The following is a 17,439-nucleotide window of genomic DNA, read 5'->3' as shown; positions in this document are numbered from 1 at the left end:
GCTTGAATAATTAATACGATGCACACCAGTTCAAAGAAAAGGCATGCACATACTTTTCAGTATAAATAATTCTTAAAAAATACGCTCATAGTTGTACACATAATAAAAAATATCTAATTGTCCCACAAAATAAGTCTGGACACATATTTGTGTACACATAGTTCTGTGGTGCTGCACTCATTTTTGTGGGTAATAGAGAAAACTAAAAAAAATGATGAATATATGAGGGTGAATGATGACGAATATATTCAACGGAATTAATAGTTAATTATACAACAATTTAGGATGCACATTTTCCAGCGTATCAAACATTTTGCTCTTGCATGTAGGTCTAGAAGATGCACGGATGGAGAGATCTCTACTTCCATTGCTTGGTGTGTACTGGGTCGAGAACGATCGTGCACTAGGAAAGGAACAAATCAAGAATGAGCTCGATGCAAAATCACCCTACCTAATAAAAATCACAATTCACAAGCAACATCTCTCTCATGAATTTGCTGCGGCACAAACGGGAAGAAGCGAAAGATGCGCCGCAAGAACTACGGCCAGCATCACGCGCATCGTTGCTTCCCTTGCTCGTCATTGTTCGTGGCGACGCCATTGCTGTGTGGCTCATCGCCATCGCGGCCGTGAGGCGGCACAACCGTGGCCGCCGTCTCAGCATGACTTGCTGCCGCTGAGACTCCCTAAATGTTTGAATAGCATTTGGGACTATTTTGAATAGCTATACATACTCATTTAAAACGTTTGTAGTTTCATTCAGTTATGTGAATTGCCATTCAGTTAAGCTCCTATTTTTTTTGAACTCCCTGAATGTATAGGCACTATTTTGGATAGCTATACGTACTTTGTTTAAAACATTTGTAGTTCTCAGCGGATTTTTATGAGGAATCACAGTGAACTTAAGGATTTGCATAGGTTTAATTTAGCATCAAGCTCTTGCACGACGCAAGTAACGAATGTAGAAGTATTTAAGTTCCAAGCTTGCATATAAATGTGGATTTCTTGTTAAATCAATTGTATGACCACTTTCGCTTGTTACGCTTGTTAAATCAGAGCATGCCAGCACGAAGCTCCACTAGCGACTGGGTGCCGGAACTAGACCGATATCAGGGGTGGTGCTGGGGGCGATAATTGTAGGCAAGAGAAAGATGATCAAGTTGAGCCATCCCTTTCTTGCAGTGGTGTAAAATTTGGGGTGCTAGTCACCTACATTGCCCAATAGACAGTCTTTTTTTATTGACAATAATTTAGACTTTATTTAAGGCAAAGTGTAGCTACGTGTGTTATGAATATTCTTGGCCCGTTCGGCAGTAATGGCTGCACAGCTGCAGCGCTGCAGACACAGGCCTTACGTTAGCTTTCTTGAACGCTGGCTGTAGCAGCTGCAGCGCTGCAGCTGTGCAGCCAGCACTACCGAACAGGCCGATTATATATGATGAAGATCCACCCGCATAGAAAAAAATTATTTCGCCGGAAGCAAGGCAAGAACATGATCTTATTGGTATATATAACCCGTCATATTGGTCTCTTACTCCATCCACATCTTGGCCTGTTTGCATCCCGTAGCCACCAATTCAATCCATAACTCCGATAACCCGGTCAGTGCAAGAAGCAGTAACTAGTGGAATCTATTCCCTCCGTCCCATCAGAAAAAGTGCATTGGTAATTTCTTCGTAGAGTAGTGGTGGTGTTAAAATACTGGCGTGCCCTTATTTCACTATAAAAAATGCGCTGATCTATGACAAAAATTTTATAACATATTTATTCTCGTCATAAATTTATAACATTTCTAGCATAAATTTATAACATTTCTAGCTAAAAACGTCATAAAATTTTACATCCAAGCAAATTTAGTGACAAAGTTACGAAACATCATAAAATGTGCTATTTCCACCAAGCTCGACCAGGTTTTCCAGATCCAATCTGGAGACCCGCCCGAACCGCCTAGTTTCCGGACTGTGGTGAATTCTAGGTGCCCCGTATCATCCTGACACCAAATCCTTATGGAAGCGACGATGAGAGCAACTCCTCCACGCCCGATCGCGAAGCTTTCGTGGTCTCCGCTGATGAACCACCCCGGGATGGCGAAACAAAATCTCAAGAAGAAGGCCGTAACGCTAGGAACCAGAACCGTGCAGCATGGCGCCAACAGGAGCAAGCCAACGCCCATTAGCAACCTGTTGCTAACGCAGATGCAGCAGGCGACCAGCACCAACAGCCGCGCAACGATCACGACAATGCCGACCAAGGCGGTGCTCGGACAGACATAGGCGTTCTGTACGCGCCCGCAATCTGCTAGCCGACCTCGAGCGGGCCGGCCACTTGGGCAACCCCCTGATGGATTGTCGGGCTTATAAATCCGACACTTCTTGCTACAAAAACCTGATGAGGCAGCGGAGTACTCACGAAGCTCTACCAAATCCTTATGCAACAGTGTTGAGTTGATGGGAAGCAAGTTGATGCCGACAAATAAGATGGGGTACAACTTCGACAACGGTTTTTTCTCACCAGCAAGAGTTAGATAACTTGAAGAAGAAGACAGAAGATTCAGAATAAACTCTCAAAATGTAGTCAGTCGAGATTGAGAACTTGAAGAAGATATCACAAGATACTGAAGCACTCCTTCATCAACTGCTAACCTCTGTTAGAGGTTAAGATCAATGCTCTACTTTATCTCTTGAGCTTATGACTTGGATGCAGCTTTGTTAATCTTTGTTCTTTGTGAGACAATTATCTTGTAATAGTTTGTGATATGTGATGAATAATATGGTAGTGGTTGTCTCGATGGGGAACAATTGTTTTCTTGTATACATAAATATGTGTGTTCTGTTTATTATTTTACCAACTGGATCGGAATTGAATTGAAATCAATTGTTTATCAGGTCCAATTAGTGAAATTTATGTTTGCCTTAAATGGACTTAGCCGACATTTAATTGGGTCAAAAGTCAATTTCATTCATAAATCGGTACTAAAAGGGCCGCGAACAATATGCACAACTTTTGGGCTCGACCCAACAACAAATGGGTCTACCGGAATCAATTTTGGACTATCTAAACAACATTGGCATGTGGGGAACAAATTTGGGCTCGGCACAATAACAAATGGGCCTACTGGAATCGATTTTGGGCTATCTGAACAACACCAGCCCGTGGGAACAATTTTGGGCTCGATCCAACAACAAATGGGCCAAATTCATTTTATGACGAAATAATTTGTCACAATTGTCATGCCACATTAGATGCCACATCAGATTTTGTCCATCGTGGTAAAACAATAGGATCCAATTTATGATGTTTATGTTGATGATTCGTAGACGTCATAATCTTAGTGACGCAGCGAAATAATGAACGTCACTAGTCGCGGTTTATGACGCTCGACTAATAACGAAGGGTTTTCGTCACTCCCGCGTCGTAAATCACGATTTATGACACAAAAAACGTATTTATGATACTTTTTGGTTCATCATAGGTTGGCAGATTTCTTGTAGTGTTTGTTGGATGATCGAAGGCAACTAAGCATACTTTCTGAAATTAAGGTTAGAAGTTAATTTTAGCATGCAAATCAAGCATGACTAGCAATAGTTGGACTCCAATTTCTAGGATTGCACTTTTTTAGAATTGTTTTTTTTTTCAAATACCAAGATTACTGCACTTTTCATTTAGACGGAAGGAGTACCGTAGAGTCGACACTTATGCCATAATCACACGCCAAACTATTCCAATAGAGAGCTCGGGGGGTTTCCACCATGCATTTCGGATCCATGCACTTGGAAACCATTGAGTTCATCCATCGTGATGTCCAAATTCACTTGGTGCTTGCTAATGGGCTAAGGGCCATCAAAGTCTTCTCATGATCTCACCAAAGATGAAGCCAAATCAGATTTCGTCCTTAATTTGGCTGCTCTTCTCATGGCACGTGTTTGTAAATTCCTTTGAATTACAATTAGAGGTGGGTAATGAGCTAGGTCAACTTTTTTCCAAGCTTTCTGCGAAATTGACTTATTTTTATCTTTTGTAATATTCAGTCTTCGACACCCAACTTCAAAGAAGCTTAACGATAAGTTAAAGTTGAATTTCATTCAAAATCATCCAATTTTAATTTCAAAATAAAATTTGTGTGGTTGTCGAGAAGAGCATTTTTGTGACGAGCTAATGAGCCAGCTTAACAAGCTTTTACACTTAACAAACGCGGCTGGACAAAATATAGTGAAATGTAAAAGCTCGTTGAGTTCATTATGCTGTCCTACACTCCTACAGAATTTCTCTAACGCCAAAAATCCAATAGGATTCCAGAAAAAAACAATAGGGTTGCATCTGTCGGTTAACGGATACAAACAATGTTATTATGTGTTTTTAAAACATTTTTCACATGTGTTTTTTACCAACCCATAGGTTCATTCCTTATTTCCCTATGCATGCTATCATTTTCCTATATGTTTTATAGAAACCGACAGAATAATTGAAATTTCCCTATGCGTTCTTGCAAAAACCGTCAACTGACGATGCATTGGCTAGTAGGTGGAAGAACAAATCAAAGATGACTTAACCAAATGGCATTTTCTAATACATGAACTTATAAATCCTTTACGTGGTATAATGTAGAGTTATTGAAGCTATAATTGTTATCATATCCAAAATTTGAAATCAAGATTCCAAGTTCTGCCAGCTTCATCGTTCCACATTCAACTTGGCACTGGCATTAAGATTTCAGTTTGATAAACTAAACCTCTTGTGGCGCCTAACTCCGATCATCGTATACAATTTATACTACTATGAAACAACACCACGAAGCCGAAGATAGCTCAAGTCTCATATCCCAAGCATGGATGGATTTTTCCTGACGGTTCTATATACAGTCTATATCTATTATTATCAGTACTTATGTCTATAACAATGTGTGTGAATTCACCAGTTCTTTATATGAACTCTTCATCCATCGATCTAGGCAGTGTTTTTGTTGAAAGAGTCAAAACTTTTCAAATTTTGATCAACGTTACACAAAAATGTGTACATCATTTATATTTAAAATAATTAAAAATATAATAGTCAAGATATTATATTGAAGAGAATATAAAGTAAAAAGTATATTATAGATGTTAACGTTAAAATGTTAGTTTTTTCGTACCACAAAATTATTGTATATTGATTCAACAAGGCATAGCAGTTAACAGAGCACCTCCTCGCCGGGAGCGTTAAACCCAGCTGCCGTTATCCCCATCTCCCCCCAACCCCAACTCCGGCCATGCCGCCGCTCCTCCTCCTCCGCCCCTCGCCCTCCCCATGTCTCCCGCTCCGCCGCCTCCTCCTATTCCGCTGCTCCGCATCCTCCTCCGCCACCGCCCCCTCGTCGCTCGCTCCTTACCACGCCTCCTTCGCCCGCCGCATGGCCCTCGCCGGCATCCGCCCGCACCACCGCATTGGTTCGTCCCCCCCACCTCCGCTGTTTTAGTTTCATCTTGTATCGGTGGGTTCGCAGTTGCTAACTCCACCCGTTTAATTGGTTGGCCGGTTGCAGCGGTGGGGGTCTCCGGCGGACCGGACTCCATGGCGCTGTGCGTGCTCGCCACAGCCTGGAAGAAGGCGGCGGGGCGGAAGGCCGCCGACGAGGAGGGCTTCGGTTCCTCGGCATTCGTGGATGGGCTCCTCGGCGTCGTCGTCGACCACGGGCTGCGGCCTGAGAGCGCCGACGAGGCGCGGCTAGTGCGTGACCGTGTGCGCGGGATGGGTAATCTCATATACTTAATGTCGTAGAATTTACTGTTTGATCTTCAGTGCAAACTTGTTTAGATTTATTTGAGCGACTGTGCACATTTTTCGGAGTTTAGGGGATTTCCAGAATCCAGCCCTGTCTATATGGAGAAATGACCAATGTATATTGACTATTGAGAAATGACCAAATAGTTAGCATCTGCACACATTGCGGTTGTTATGCTGGACCTGAACTAGTAATCCTTAGTTATATTCTGTGTTGGAGGATTTAGGGCGTTGCTGTGATAACTGGATTCACAACTCTTGCATTGTTCTGTTTTTGAGTTTCTATGATTTTGTTGCAGGCGTTGAGTGTGAGATCGCTAGATGTGTATGGCAAGATGGTCGCCCAAAACAAGGGCATGTGCAAGAGGCGGCCCGCGAAGTGAGGTATTTATCTCTGCCGCTTTGCCCCTTGTTTAACATGATGCTACTGATATATTTTTACTCGGTGCAAACTTTGCATCTAGTGGCTCAATGTTAAAATTTTCTTATATTTACCTCTGGTATAATCTGCAATGCATATGAAACCTGTAATGTCTTTACGTTATTAACAACTTCTACCACAAAATAGAGTGTTCCTTGTTAAAGCCTAAAGTGATGATATATATAGAACGTATGAGATGAGTCTTTCATACTTGTGAGTTTGCACAAAATCTTGACAAATCAATTATCCTGGCTCAATAATTCCACACTAGAGGCTGATTGGTCAGAAACCACACCTTGACTAACTCTTTGTGGCAAAGTATGTGACGCCATACTCCTTTTGTGGTGGACAAATTGTTTTCAACTATTTTGAAATATTGTTTTCAAGAAATTGTGTCTATGACATGTGGAGCACTATGCTAGGAAATAGAGGCATGCCATGACATCAATCAACTATTAAATCTACTTTACCGCCTTGCTCTTCGTACAACTGCGCATATCATTTCAACCAATGAAAAGGGCTATCAGCCCCATGAGTTAGATATTCTACAAAGACCACAACATTCAACTTTGCACATATCATTACAAATAAACGTTGTGGCCTATGTGGAACGTTTGTGTATATTTACCCAACCTATGCACAGGCAATTCTTTGAGTCAATTCATTTGCATATATAGACTGCATTCAGCTTGATAAAGACTCATGTGCTAATAAATTCAGGTACCAAAAACTATTGGACATTTGTATAAAGCAACAAATAGGCATCTTGCTTATTGCACACCACTCTGATGACCAGGTCTGTTAAAGCTAGTTTGTATTATTATTAGCATTTTTGTGCTGATTGGTTGGTGTTGATGGAGAAGTTATCCCCATTTTAGAATTGTGGTTTAGCAAATTATAATTAGTTCTCGTTAGTAAATAACTTGGTATTAAATGATGATAGGTTACATAATGGATGAAATACTAGAAATTATCTCTTCTACTGCTATAAGAGATGTGCAGTAAAAAAAATGGTCAGTTGATGAGAAGATCCTATTGTTCAGTTGATGATTTCATACTTGGCAGTACATGTTCTCTTGTACTAAGTTTTGGCTCTTTTAGGTAAGTACCTGGAGCTAGATATGCTACTCTTGGGGGATTTCATACTACCATATCATTTTTTGCCCAATTATTTTTAGGCAAAACAAATGGATGACTGATTGAGTGAACAAAATGGTTTTGGTTTATGATTGAATAGCCTTTTTCTGTTATGATGTAATAGTACTCATTGAAGCATTAGATTGATGTTTTGTGAATATGCTGTGTACTTACAGGATAGTATTTTTATTTCATGGTATTTATTTACATGCATACTTTAGGTTTTTGTTTGTGCCTGAGTGAGTCCAGTCTTATAAATGCAGGCAGAGCTCTTTGTTCTCAGACTATCTCGCAACAGTGGGGTTTTAGGGCTTGCCGGTACAGCCTTTGTCTCCCAATTGTTTGCACCTAATGTAAAATACGATGGAGAGAACTTTCGACGGTGTGGCATTCTTCTTGTGCGGCCCATGCTTGATTTTTCAAAAGATGACATGTATAAGGTAAGCCTAAATCTCACTATATATATGGACTTATTATGTGTTATCAGTTGATGCCTAGAAAATGTAAGTGAATTTATTTTTTGGGCAGTTTTTTTTATCACAACTTCTGATTCTTGAGATTGGCCAAACATCTTCTCTTTATTTAATTGCATTCTTATGAACATTCAACAATTTGCTGAATCAGAACAAATACAAACAATCTTTATGTGGATTTAATCCTTTTTCTTAATAATAAGTCATTTCTTGTGGAAAATTTTAAGGAGTATCGCGAATGATTGTTGCTGTCAGTCTGTTTAAGAATGATATTCTTTCATGTTGCAGTTACCTAATTGTCAGTCAATCTTCACAGATATGTCAAGGTAGTAATCAATCCTGGGTGGAAGATCCAACAAATAATAGTATGATGTATGCTAGAAACCGGATTCGGGCATCTTTGGGAAATTTATCCACTGAAGGTTTACAGCTGCACTTAAAAGTCATCTTGTCATTTTTGCAGTCCTTTTTTCTTGTTTTTCACGATTCATCTGTTATCTATTTGTTTAAATGGTATATCAAGCAAGAAAGATGTTTTTATCAAGGTTCCATACGCATGCTTCTAGTTAGTAATCAACAAAACAGTTTGAAACATTAACTTGAAATGCTTGGTCCATAGAGGTTTGTGGTTTGTTAAATTTACTCAGCTTGGTTGAGATGACTACATTTTGTACAAGATAAAGGTCACCTATCCTGATATTCCTCATTGTCCATTCATACTTTGTAATTCCGTTGAATAATCACTGCATGTTGGTGGGCTTACATCTTATATCCAGGAATCATGATAAACATTTTAATTATGTCCACAAAAAGCTTGAATTCTTTCATGTTTCTTGTCCAACTGCATTTAAATAATTACAGTAAAAGCGTGAACCAGTGAAGTATCTCATTGACACACAGTCATGGTTATCTGGCTTGAAGGTGTCTGCATGCCTCTCATCAGGGGGCCAAAGCATGATTTCCTTGCTGCCAAATGCATGACTAATGTTGTCTGTGCTAAACTAGTACACCCTCTGGTCATATTGTTGTTTTCGACAACATGGTCCGCAAAGCAACTTTTACCATTATTTTTAATTGTGATCGATTCATGAAGTGCCAAAATTTGAAAATTACGAATTTCCAGGATAATCTACACACATTAACGCTTAAACATATTTAGTTGCAGTATTAAAAATGTTGTTGATATTCCCCGGCCAAATTTAAATTTTTTACTGCAACACCACAAAACAGCAGGCATTTGTGTCTGAAGATTGAGGGAGTATATGTGAAGTTAGCCTCTACATCTGCACCAATTAGCCTGCTTACAGACATGTATTGCACATGCCTCATGAGAATGCATGAATATAACTCACCTGACACTCTTGTTTATATCAGGTACCTTTCTCTCAGGAGTTCATAAACTGATAAGCGCATGCCGGTTGACAAGGACACATGTTGATTATACCTGGAGTATGATTGCAAAGCAGTGTGTGTCAATATTGGAGGTTTACCCTTGCTCTCAACTCTTAGTGAGATGAGTCTTCTTGTATTCTTAATCTTAGGTGATTATTGTATTTTCTAGGCTGACTCTTTCTCCTTAAAATTCTTTACTGTATTGCAGTATGGATATGGTGTTATTGACCTAGAAAAACTTGATCCATCAAATGTTGATGATCTTTGTCTTTCACAATATTTAGCATATATCTTGCAGGTATGTATTAAATTAGATATCTTTCATCCGTTGTTGGTAGTAGAAGCTTTCAAGAAGGGGCAATAACTCCTCAATTGTTATCTTTTCTCTTTGCAGTTTGTTTCGCAGAGGCACAGGCCACTTCGTGGTAGATCTGCTCGACTGCTCCTGGATTACATTCGTACCATTCCCTGCAAGGTCTGTTTGAATGTGCCATTTCAGTGCTGTCTTGAAAATTTCTGAAATGGTCAAATGATTACGACATCAATTATGTGCTCTATATGCTGGCGCATGATAGATGAAAGATAAATCATAGATGCTTACATGATCAGTCCTTATGTAGTTGCTTAGGAGTCCATTCAGAAGTGCTTGATTCTCATGCAGGCTGCCCTTACCGTAGCTGGTTGTTACCTTTGTGCTGCTCCAAGGTCTAAAGGTACAAAAGTTCTTGTTTGTTGTTCTGTTGACTGGATGGAGTCATCTTCTGCTGAAATTTCCTACAAGTGTTCCTATGAGGAGCAGGTATTTCCAGTACCTGAGATTGATCAGATAGTCCTTGAAGGATGTTTACAATCCAAACAGTTTATACAGAACCGCTCGAACTTACCTTTTGTGTATTCTAAATCTTCCGTTGATGTTCTGAACAAAGCAAAGGATCTCAGCATAATAGATGATTTTACATTACAAAAGCTATGTTACTTGCGAACAGATGAACATGATAAATTTATTGTGAATGAACATAAACATGAAGAACATGATCAGGAGGAAACAAAAATTCCAGATTATAATGTTTTGAGCCTTTGTCCTGGTGAAATATGTCACTTCATGAGCAGATTCTTGATTACATGGAAAGCTCCGGAAGATGTGAATGAAATATGTTTGCATGAAAATAAAGAATGTCTGTCCAAGATTTGTACTGTGAATTTGGATGGAAGTCTTGAAGTCCGGCACATGGCTGATGCTGACTGGTTGTTCCTTGCTGAAGTTTGTAATATCCGTTCAGTGGAACAGAACTTAAGTGGTCCAAAAGCTTCGATTAGCAAAATTGAAATGGATAATGCCCCACAGCACTACAGATACTTGCAACGGTCGGCACATAAAGCTCTTCAGATCCTTAGATCTATTCCAGCTGCTGCAAGGCGTACACTTCCTGTACTAACCAATGCACAAGGTGACATAGTGTGTATACCTGTAAGTACTGCACTCAGAATTGCCAGACTGTCCTTGGAGTTGTTTTATACCCAGTAATTCAGTGCCTTTTACTTTAAGAGAAGGCTTCTCCAGTATCCTATCTGCTATCACATTTAGTATTTTTTTATTTTTTAATTATATTTTAGCTACTTCATGACAAGTTAGATGACCTATCACCACTACTTGCACAGAAAATTACTACTAGCAGTTACTGCATCCCTTCCATAGGAAACTAGTTGCATCCTGAGGCTAAGGTTCTGGAGAGTAGGCGTATGTCATGCTTTAGGTGATATTTGTAGTCTTTGTTGAAAGCTGGATGATTCTTATACAATGCAATTATCAGCTTTGTTTGCTACTACCATAAATAAAAGTTGGTGATAATTTTTCTTTCAGATAAATCCTTCATTGTTATTGAGCTAATAATTTTCCCTTATCAGAGTATTGGCTTCAGATGTTGCCCTAGCCTATCGATACAAGCAGTATTCTATCCAAGGGTACCTCTCGGTGGAGGATACAGTTCATATTTATGATTGCTTGAGCTTTGCTTTGAACGAAGTGAAACATTGGGTGGATCATCACTGTTGGGATGAGTGGCTGCTGGTAAATACCTTTTGCAAAAGATTTTTGATCACACAGTTTGTCAGAATCTGCATGCTTCTGCTTATAACCATATTCTTCTTTATGTTTTGTCATGTTAGCCTATTACAGGTGCTAAATGATGCAAGCTGTTTAAGTCATACCAACATTCTGAATGCTTGACAGACAGTCTTTTGCAGCATGAATTGAAACTGCTTGTTCAAATGGCAGAGGATGGATAGACTCATGGACATTATAGGCTCAACAATTATAATTTCTGTAATTATAGTCTTCTTTTTTGGAGGGATTCAAATGTCCTTCTGATGTGAAATGCTGTTGAGCAATCCAGTGTGCAGTGTATTTTTTGCCTTGCCCCACGTCTGCGCAACGGTTGTGGCAAAAACTTGTGCTCGAGACGCGACAACATTTTTGTCAGTTAAGCAATAAGCAATTCAGTCATGTTTCTAAAGCACATTCCATTCCCATGATAGACCGTGGTAAATATTACTACTACAAAATAGACATCGAGAGGTTGTTTGGAACACAAAAATTTCACAGGATCGAAACCTTTTTCCATGCATGAAATATTTTGTACATATCTTAACCGAAGCTCAAGCTACGTGAATTAACAGTACTTCGTCGTGAATTAACAGTACTTCGTTTCAAGTCATTTTGATTTTTCTAGGTTTATAGATGTTTGTATGTATCTAGATATACACTAAGTGCATGGCAAAAACTATACATGTAGAAAAGTTAAAACGATCTATAATTTGGATGAAGCACTATTTTAATTAGTTTCAAAACACTATTTTGATGGCAATCCAAATGCCATTGTAATCGTCCTAACTTTACAGGGCAAAAAATAGAAAAGTTAAAACGATCTATAATTCGGATGGAGCACTATTTTGATTAGTTTCAAAATACTGTTTCGATGGCAATCCAAATGCCATCGTAATCGTCCTAACTTTTTGACCAGTGCCAGTCCAGGAGAAAGTAGCATCCCAGGGACCCATAGACCCGTGCTACCACACCGACCAAACACCCATCCTCCCTGTGCCCGCCACTAGCTTATCCAGTCTTCTTCCCTCCCTCCCAGTCCATCCCCAACCCAAGTCAGCGGCTGACGCGGACGCCGGCGAGCCGCGCGGCGGAGGACCACCGCCTCCTCCATACCGCCGCCTCACCGCAGTCATGTCCTCCTTCCACTTCTTCCCCGCTACCTCCAAGACCCCGGTCCCGGTCCGCCTCCTCAAACCCTCTCCAAAGCCACCCCTCCCCTGCCCCCACACCCTGTGCACCGCCGCCCTCCACCATGGAGGCGGCAATGCATACTCGTGGCGCCACCCGCAGCTGCGATTTCGGCGGAAGGTCCTGGCCCCCGCGGCGCCGGCCGACGCGCCGCCCGTGGGCCCCGACGGCGGGAGTGGGGGCGGCGGCGCGGGGGGAGGGGGCGGAGGGGAGGACGAGGAGGAGGAGGGGGAGAAGAAGGAGAAGGGATTGCTGCCCGAGTGGATGAACGTCACCACGGAGGACGCCAAGACGGTTCTGGTCGCCGTGGCCATCTCGCTCGCCTTCCGTTCCTTCGTCGCAGAGCCGCGCTTCATCCCCTCGCTTTCCATGTTCCCCACCTTCGACGTCGGCGACCGCATCGTGGCCGAGAAGGTACGATTCCTGCCCTTTCTTCGTTCTGGTTGCAGCTTGGAACCCCGGTTGATGAAATGCTTAAACGTTCTGTATAATTTTGTGTTCTTTTGGCACATTTATACTGTTCTTAATTAGTAGTACAAATTCCTTGAAAACACATTTTGCTTTCTGGTGATCAGTTTGACAAATCTGAGTTACTGCCTGATTGCTTTAGCTATCAATGTCATGGGTTCATGTTGGCTTGGGAATGGATATCCAAAAGACCTTAGTTTTCCATTTCAGTTTCTGTTGGATCTGGGATCATTTGATTACTTGAGGACTTATACTGGGTTGGCCACTTTTGTAGAAGCTCCTGGTGTGTATCAATACATTCTGAAAGATTACGTTCTATTTAAATAATTTTCATTGAAAAGAGCATGTTAGCCTGCAGCCATAAAATGCTTTCAAAATGTCGTGTAAAAAAAAATCTTGAAATCAGTTGCAACCAGAAAGGATTTGTCCTTTATGCTATGTTCATCCAGACTTCTCGTTATCTTATTGCAGCTCAAAATTGATGTTTTGTTTTCTCAAAAAATATGAAGACAAAATGGGTTATGCTGTAGTGGCGAATATGTAGGGATTGAAATATCAGGAGAGTTTCCTGCAATTAATATTCATGAAATTTCACTTCCATATAGAAAAGGAATCTCTTGTGTATATGCATCAGAAAACTGTCCTCGTGGGCAGTGAATGGTCTCTTGTATTATGTTTTGCCCAACCATCCTACCAGCAGTCATATGTAACATTTTGAACATTAGTTGGCTGTAGCAAAGCATGAATGGCATTTCTTGGTTGAATTCTTATAACACAAAACAGTGTGCCTGGGGAAAAGGTGGGCAAATGATCTATCTCCATTTATTAGTCCATGAATTAGACCTTACTGTCAGTGATGCATTTAAAAGTACTATGTTCATATGAGATCTGAATAATGGTTTCATATTTAAGAATGTGCAACCTTTTATTTTTGGGAAAAGACCAACAATTAAGGGTGCATAATTGCATATTATACTGCTTCTTCATTTGGGACCAATTAAAACTGCAAAAAATTGAGTACATAAGAACATATCCACTATGCTCAGTATACTAAGTATGTCCTGTTAGCAGTTCTAAAGTTCAGAAAACCATTTTTACCAGATTATAGGGCTCATTTTGGACTGTATTAAGTTTTATATATGATCTTTAAGACCCAAGTATGTGATAGTTATCATGAGCAGGATGTCATTATGTCTGTCAAGCAGCACTCAATGGCTAATGCACTTTGAAGCTAATACTACTTGGCTTTATCTACTTTTTTTTCCTTGTTTGTAGACTAGTTCACTTTAGTCTATAATATTTTGTAAGTTGGATAGTTTTTCTAGTCCATTTGAAATTTGAATTATGACACTATGGCACATTATTATTGTTCACCTGCAAACCTTTATTGGTTCTTATTCATTCTGGATTTATTTATGTTTTCATTGAAAGATGAAATCTTATGTTTGCTAAGTAAGGACAGCTGTTATTCAATTCATTGCTTAATTGACCATCTGAAATTTTCTCAGGTTACTTACTACTTTAGAAAACCATGTGTAAATGACATAGTAATTTTCAAAAGCCCGCCAGTGCTACAGGTACTACTTACATATTTCATATATGTGCAGTGTTTCTTGATGATATATGTTGTTTGTTGATTATGTGAATAATGGAATATTCCTTTTCAGGAGGTTGGTTATACTGATAATGATGTTTTCATCAAAAGAGTAGTTGCCAAGGAGGGCGATGTTGTTGAGGTTTGTCTACAAATCAAATGCTGTCCTTTTATGTGTGCTGCTATATGCCTTGATTGTAAATACGGAAAATTTTTATTTTTTGGCCATGAATTCCTATTTTGTAAAGCTATTCTCTTAAGCTGAACAAGTGAATTTTCTAGCAGAAAGGTTAGGATATGGCAACTAGCAGCATATTCTTAACATTATTTGTTTTTCTGGCTTGTCTATTGCTTTTATTGTTCAATTGGTTGTTTATGTTATTGTAAACATATCTCAACAGAACTTCTCAAATGTTATGTTAAAAGGGACTAAGGGCGCGTTTGGATTGGACCCAATGCTTGCCCGACGAAACTTTTGTTTTTTGACTGCACCTGTGCTGTTCGGTTGGTTTGCCGCCAACCCACCAACGCAAGTATGCAGTTAATTTTTTAGCCAACTGAGGGCAGAACCCCAACGGCAAAAAGCTGCACCAATTATTTGGCGAGCCCATGCATGGGTGGGGCAAGCACATGCACGAACCAAACACACCATAAGACCCTGGTCCAATAGATGTGATTTGTATCTAAATCTTGAAATACTCCCTCCTTCCTTTTATGTATGATGTTGGGTAGTTCAAAATTGAACTAATCAACATCATATATAAAAGGAAGGAGGGAGTAAATCATTTGGCTATACACCACTTTGTGGATGTTGAATTCGACTGCACACAAGCCTTTTCCCTTTAATCCCCATGCATACCAGGCACATTGGCAGTGATCATCAGGGGTGGTGGTGCCATTGCCGATGTGGTGTCCGTGGCTACTGTCTGCCAGTACAGCCAATTAATTTATGTGTCATGATAGAATTGTTAAGAACTCTGAAGTGCTCTAGTTTTGGAGGACTTAGAAATAATAGTGAAAGTGATGGGAAAAAACATCCTTTGGGTACATTCAATTGGTCAGACTCATGTGGATATATTAGTTTCGATGTGAGTTTATTTTAGAGAAGTTGCTGTACATATTATGTACTAGTGTATGTTAGAAGTTGCTGTACAATTTGCTTATGTTTAATTGCCTGTTATGCAGGTTCATGAAGGTAAACTTGTTGTGAATGGTGAGGCTAGAAGTGAAGAATTCATTCTCGAGCCACCTACATACGACATGAATCCAGTGGTAAGGTTTTTTTAGATGCTAATGAGTGACACCTGAACTCCCTTTGTACATGATGTATGGTTTTTTTTTTGTAGAATTTGTGCATATAATATGAATAGCACATGCTGATTCAAAAAAAAAAAGAATAGCACACTATCCCGTGCTGTTTTATTTTGCAAACAAAATGACATTGTATGGCTGATTATGTTTTGTTGGACTATGGAACCCCCGGAGTTGCTGTATATCTGCCGATGTTTGTTACATGAATTTATAGGTTATAAGACCCACTCTTAAACAAATATATCTTGGCAAAATTTTATAGAAAGGTTTGCATTTTGCGACTTGCTCAATGCCATGTTATACCAAATCAGGAATGCTAACTATTTTGGGATAGTTTGAACCATATAAAAGCAGTGAGATATTGTAGTTCCATTTTTCGTGCCCAACTCTCAACCGCATTTGTAGTTTTATATGCCTACCACCATGTTCATATATGTTGTTTCGTGAACATTCTCTTTTGTTATATGGCTGAAAGTTGTCTTCATGCTAGATTTTTGTTTCAATACATATAAGAATATGCTGATTTTATCAAGTTTTTAACCTATTTAACCATGCTGATGCTATCTCTCCTTGCAGCAAGTACCTGAAAACTCAGTTTTTGTAATGGGAGATAATCGAAACAACAGTTATGATTCCCATGTGTGGTAATATGTCAAATTTCTGCTGACATTTATCAAGTTGCCACGTATTTCATCTAAGAGTTATACTGAATTGATGAGCACAATTGCACAACCTTTTTCAGGGGCCCTCTTCCCGCAAAAAACATCTTGGGGAGATCGATTTTCCGGTATTGGCCTCCTGAACGCATTGGTGGTACAACCAAGGGTTGCCTCAACCCTGAACTGAACCCTGAAACAAAACCAGGACCACTTATTGATGTTAAATTGACCAAGTAGAAGTTGATCAATTAGTTATTGTATTGTGGAGGTAGAGCTTAGCATGAGCTCCTTTAGGTTATTCCTCTTTTTGTATAATCTCAGAGGAATACTTGGTGGCATCTAGCTCTATTAGTAACCAGAGAGGGGAATACATTTCGTTCTCCTTGGGATTGGGGTTGAACGGCAAAAGGCACGGAAACCATTTTGTCTCAAGGTTTCAGTATCCTTTCGCCGTGTTGTATACTCCTTTGGGAAACCTTGGTATTCGTCTTCCGTTATTTGGAAGATGGTTGACCTAATCAAGCTGGAAAAAATGATTTCATTGTCGAAATCCAGATTCTGTAATATCATGTAACCCTTGTACGGCGTGGATGTCCATCATGTAAACGGAATGCAAGTGTAAAAATTCAATGTGCTTGGCCCATTGATACGTCTGTGAATGGTTAGATTAGACATGTAAGTTTTAGTCTCAAACAGAAATTCATGAAACTAAAGTTGTACAAGGTTTTGAAGGCTCATTTGTACAGAGGGTCACTTGTATTTCTCTAATTTTCTCCGGCGAAGGTGGGGACGGCGGTGCAGATCGATCGATCGATCGATCGACAGTCATTCATTTTTATCACCAGTCATCACCTCAGCTGTGTTGGTGCGATCACGAATCTCCCGAATCCGGATGTCCCATGTCCCAACGCGGTGAGGTTCGTCGTTCGTGTGTG

At 39.9% G+C, this 17,439-nt stretch overlaps 2 protein-coding genes across 3 annotated transcripts; both read left to right on the top strand.

Annotated features, from left to right (window-relative positions):
- Positions 1–5,188: 5,188 nt before the first annotated feature.
- On the top strand, positions 5,189–11,707 carry LOC101781134. Of its 2 annotated transcripts, none has more exons than XM_004954511.4 (12): positions 5,189–5,423; positions 5,519–5,728; positions 6,057–6,141; positions 6,899–6,974; positions 7,579–7,755; positions 8,105–8,210; positions 9,163–9,272; positions 9,389–9,478; positions 9,575–9,655; positions 9,842–10,648; positions 11,086–11,248; positions 11,357–11,707. In XM_004954511.4, exons 1-11 carry the CDS (start codon positions 5,246–5,248, stop codon positions 11,176–11,178), a joined length of 2,013 nt encoding a protein of 670 aa, XP_004954568.1. In that variant the 5' UTR covers positions 5,189–5,245; the 3' UTR covers positions 11,179–11,248; positions 11,357–11,707. The 2 variants fall into 2 exon arrangements, with proteins under 2 accessions (XP_004954568.1, XP_012699349.1); XM_012843895.2 differs by having other exon boundaries at positions 11,347–11,696.
- A 558-nt stretch (positions 11,708–12,265) lies between these two features.
- Positions 12,266–17,241, top strand: LOC101782449 (chloroplast processing peptidase). The gene is made up of 6 exons (XM_004951180.3): positions 12,266–12,886; positions 14,449–14,517; positions 14,608–14,676; positions 15,720–15,806; positions 16,422–16,489; positions 16,588–17,241. Exons 1-6 carry the CDS (start codon positions 12,416–12,418, stop codon positions 16,739–16,741), a joined length of 918 nt encoding a protein of 305 aa, XP_004951237.1. The 5' UTR covers positions 12,266–12,415; the 3' UTR covers positions 16,742–17,241.
- The last annotated feature ends 198 nt before the right edge of the window (positions 17,242–17,439 follow it).

This window comes from Setaria italica, chromosome I, assembly GCF_000263155.2.
Source record: "Setaria italica strain Yugu1 chromosome I, Setaria_italica_v2.0, whole genome shotgun sequence".
NCBI lineage: Eukaryota > Viridiplantae > Streptophyta > Magnoliopsida > Poales > Poaceae > Setaria > Setaria italica.
The sequence above is the reverse complement of the archived record's forward strand: the minus strand, read 5'-3'. Positions and strand labels throughout refer to the sequence as shown.

Bases quoted from the DNA above. Each gene is read 5' to 3' on its own strand.
- LOC101781134 (XM_004954511.4), top strand. From the start codon at position 5,246: ATGCCGCCGCTCCTCCTCCTCCGCCCCTCGCCCTCCCCATGTCTCCCG. The intron at 9,273-9,388 runs GTTTACCCTTGC...ACTGTATTGCAG, and splicing joins AGTGTGTGTCAATATTGGAG to TATGGATATGGTGTTATTGA. The intron at 9,656-9,841 runs GTCTGTTTGAAT...ATTCTCATGCAG, and splicing joins TTCGTACCATTCCCTGCAAG to GCTGCCCTTACCGTAGCTGG.
- LOC101782449 (XM_004951180.3), top strand. From the start codon at position 12,416: ATGTCCTCCTTCCACTTCTTCCCCGCTACCTCCAAGACCCCGGTCCCG. The intron at 14,518-14,607 runs GTACTACTTACA...ATTCCTTTTCAG, and splicing joins AAAGCCCGCCAGTGCTACAG to GAGGTTGGTTATACTGATAA. The intron at 15,807-16,421 runs GTAAGGTTTTTT...CTCTCCTTGCAG, and splicing joins CATACGACATGAATCCAGTG to CAAGTACCTGAAAACTCAGT.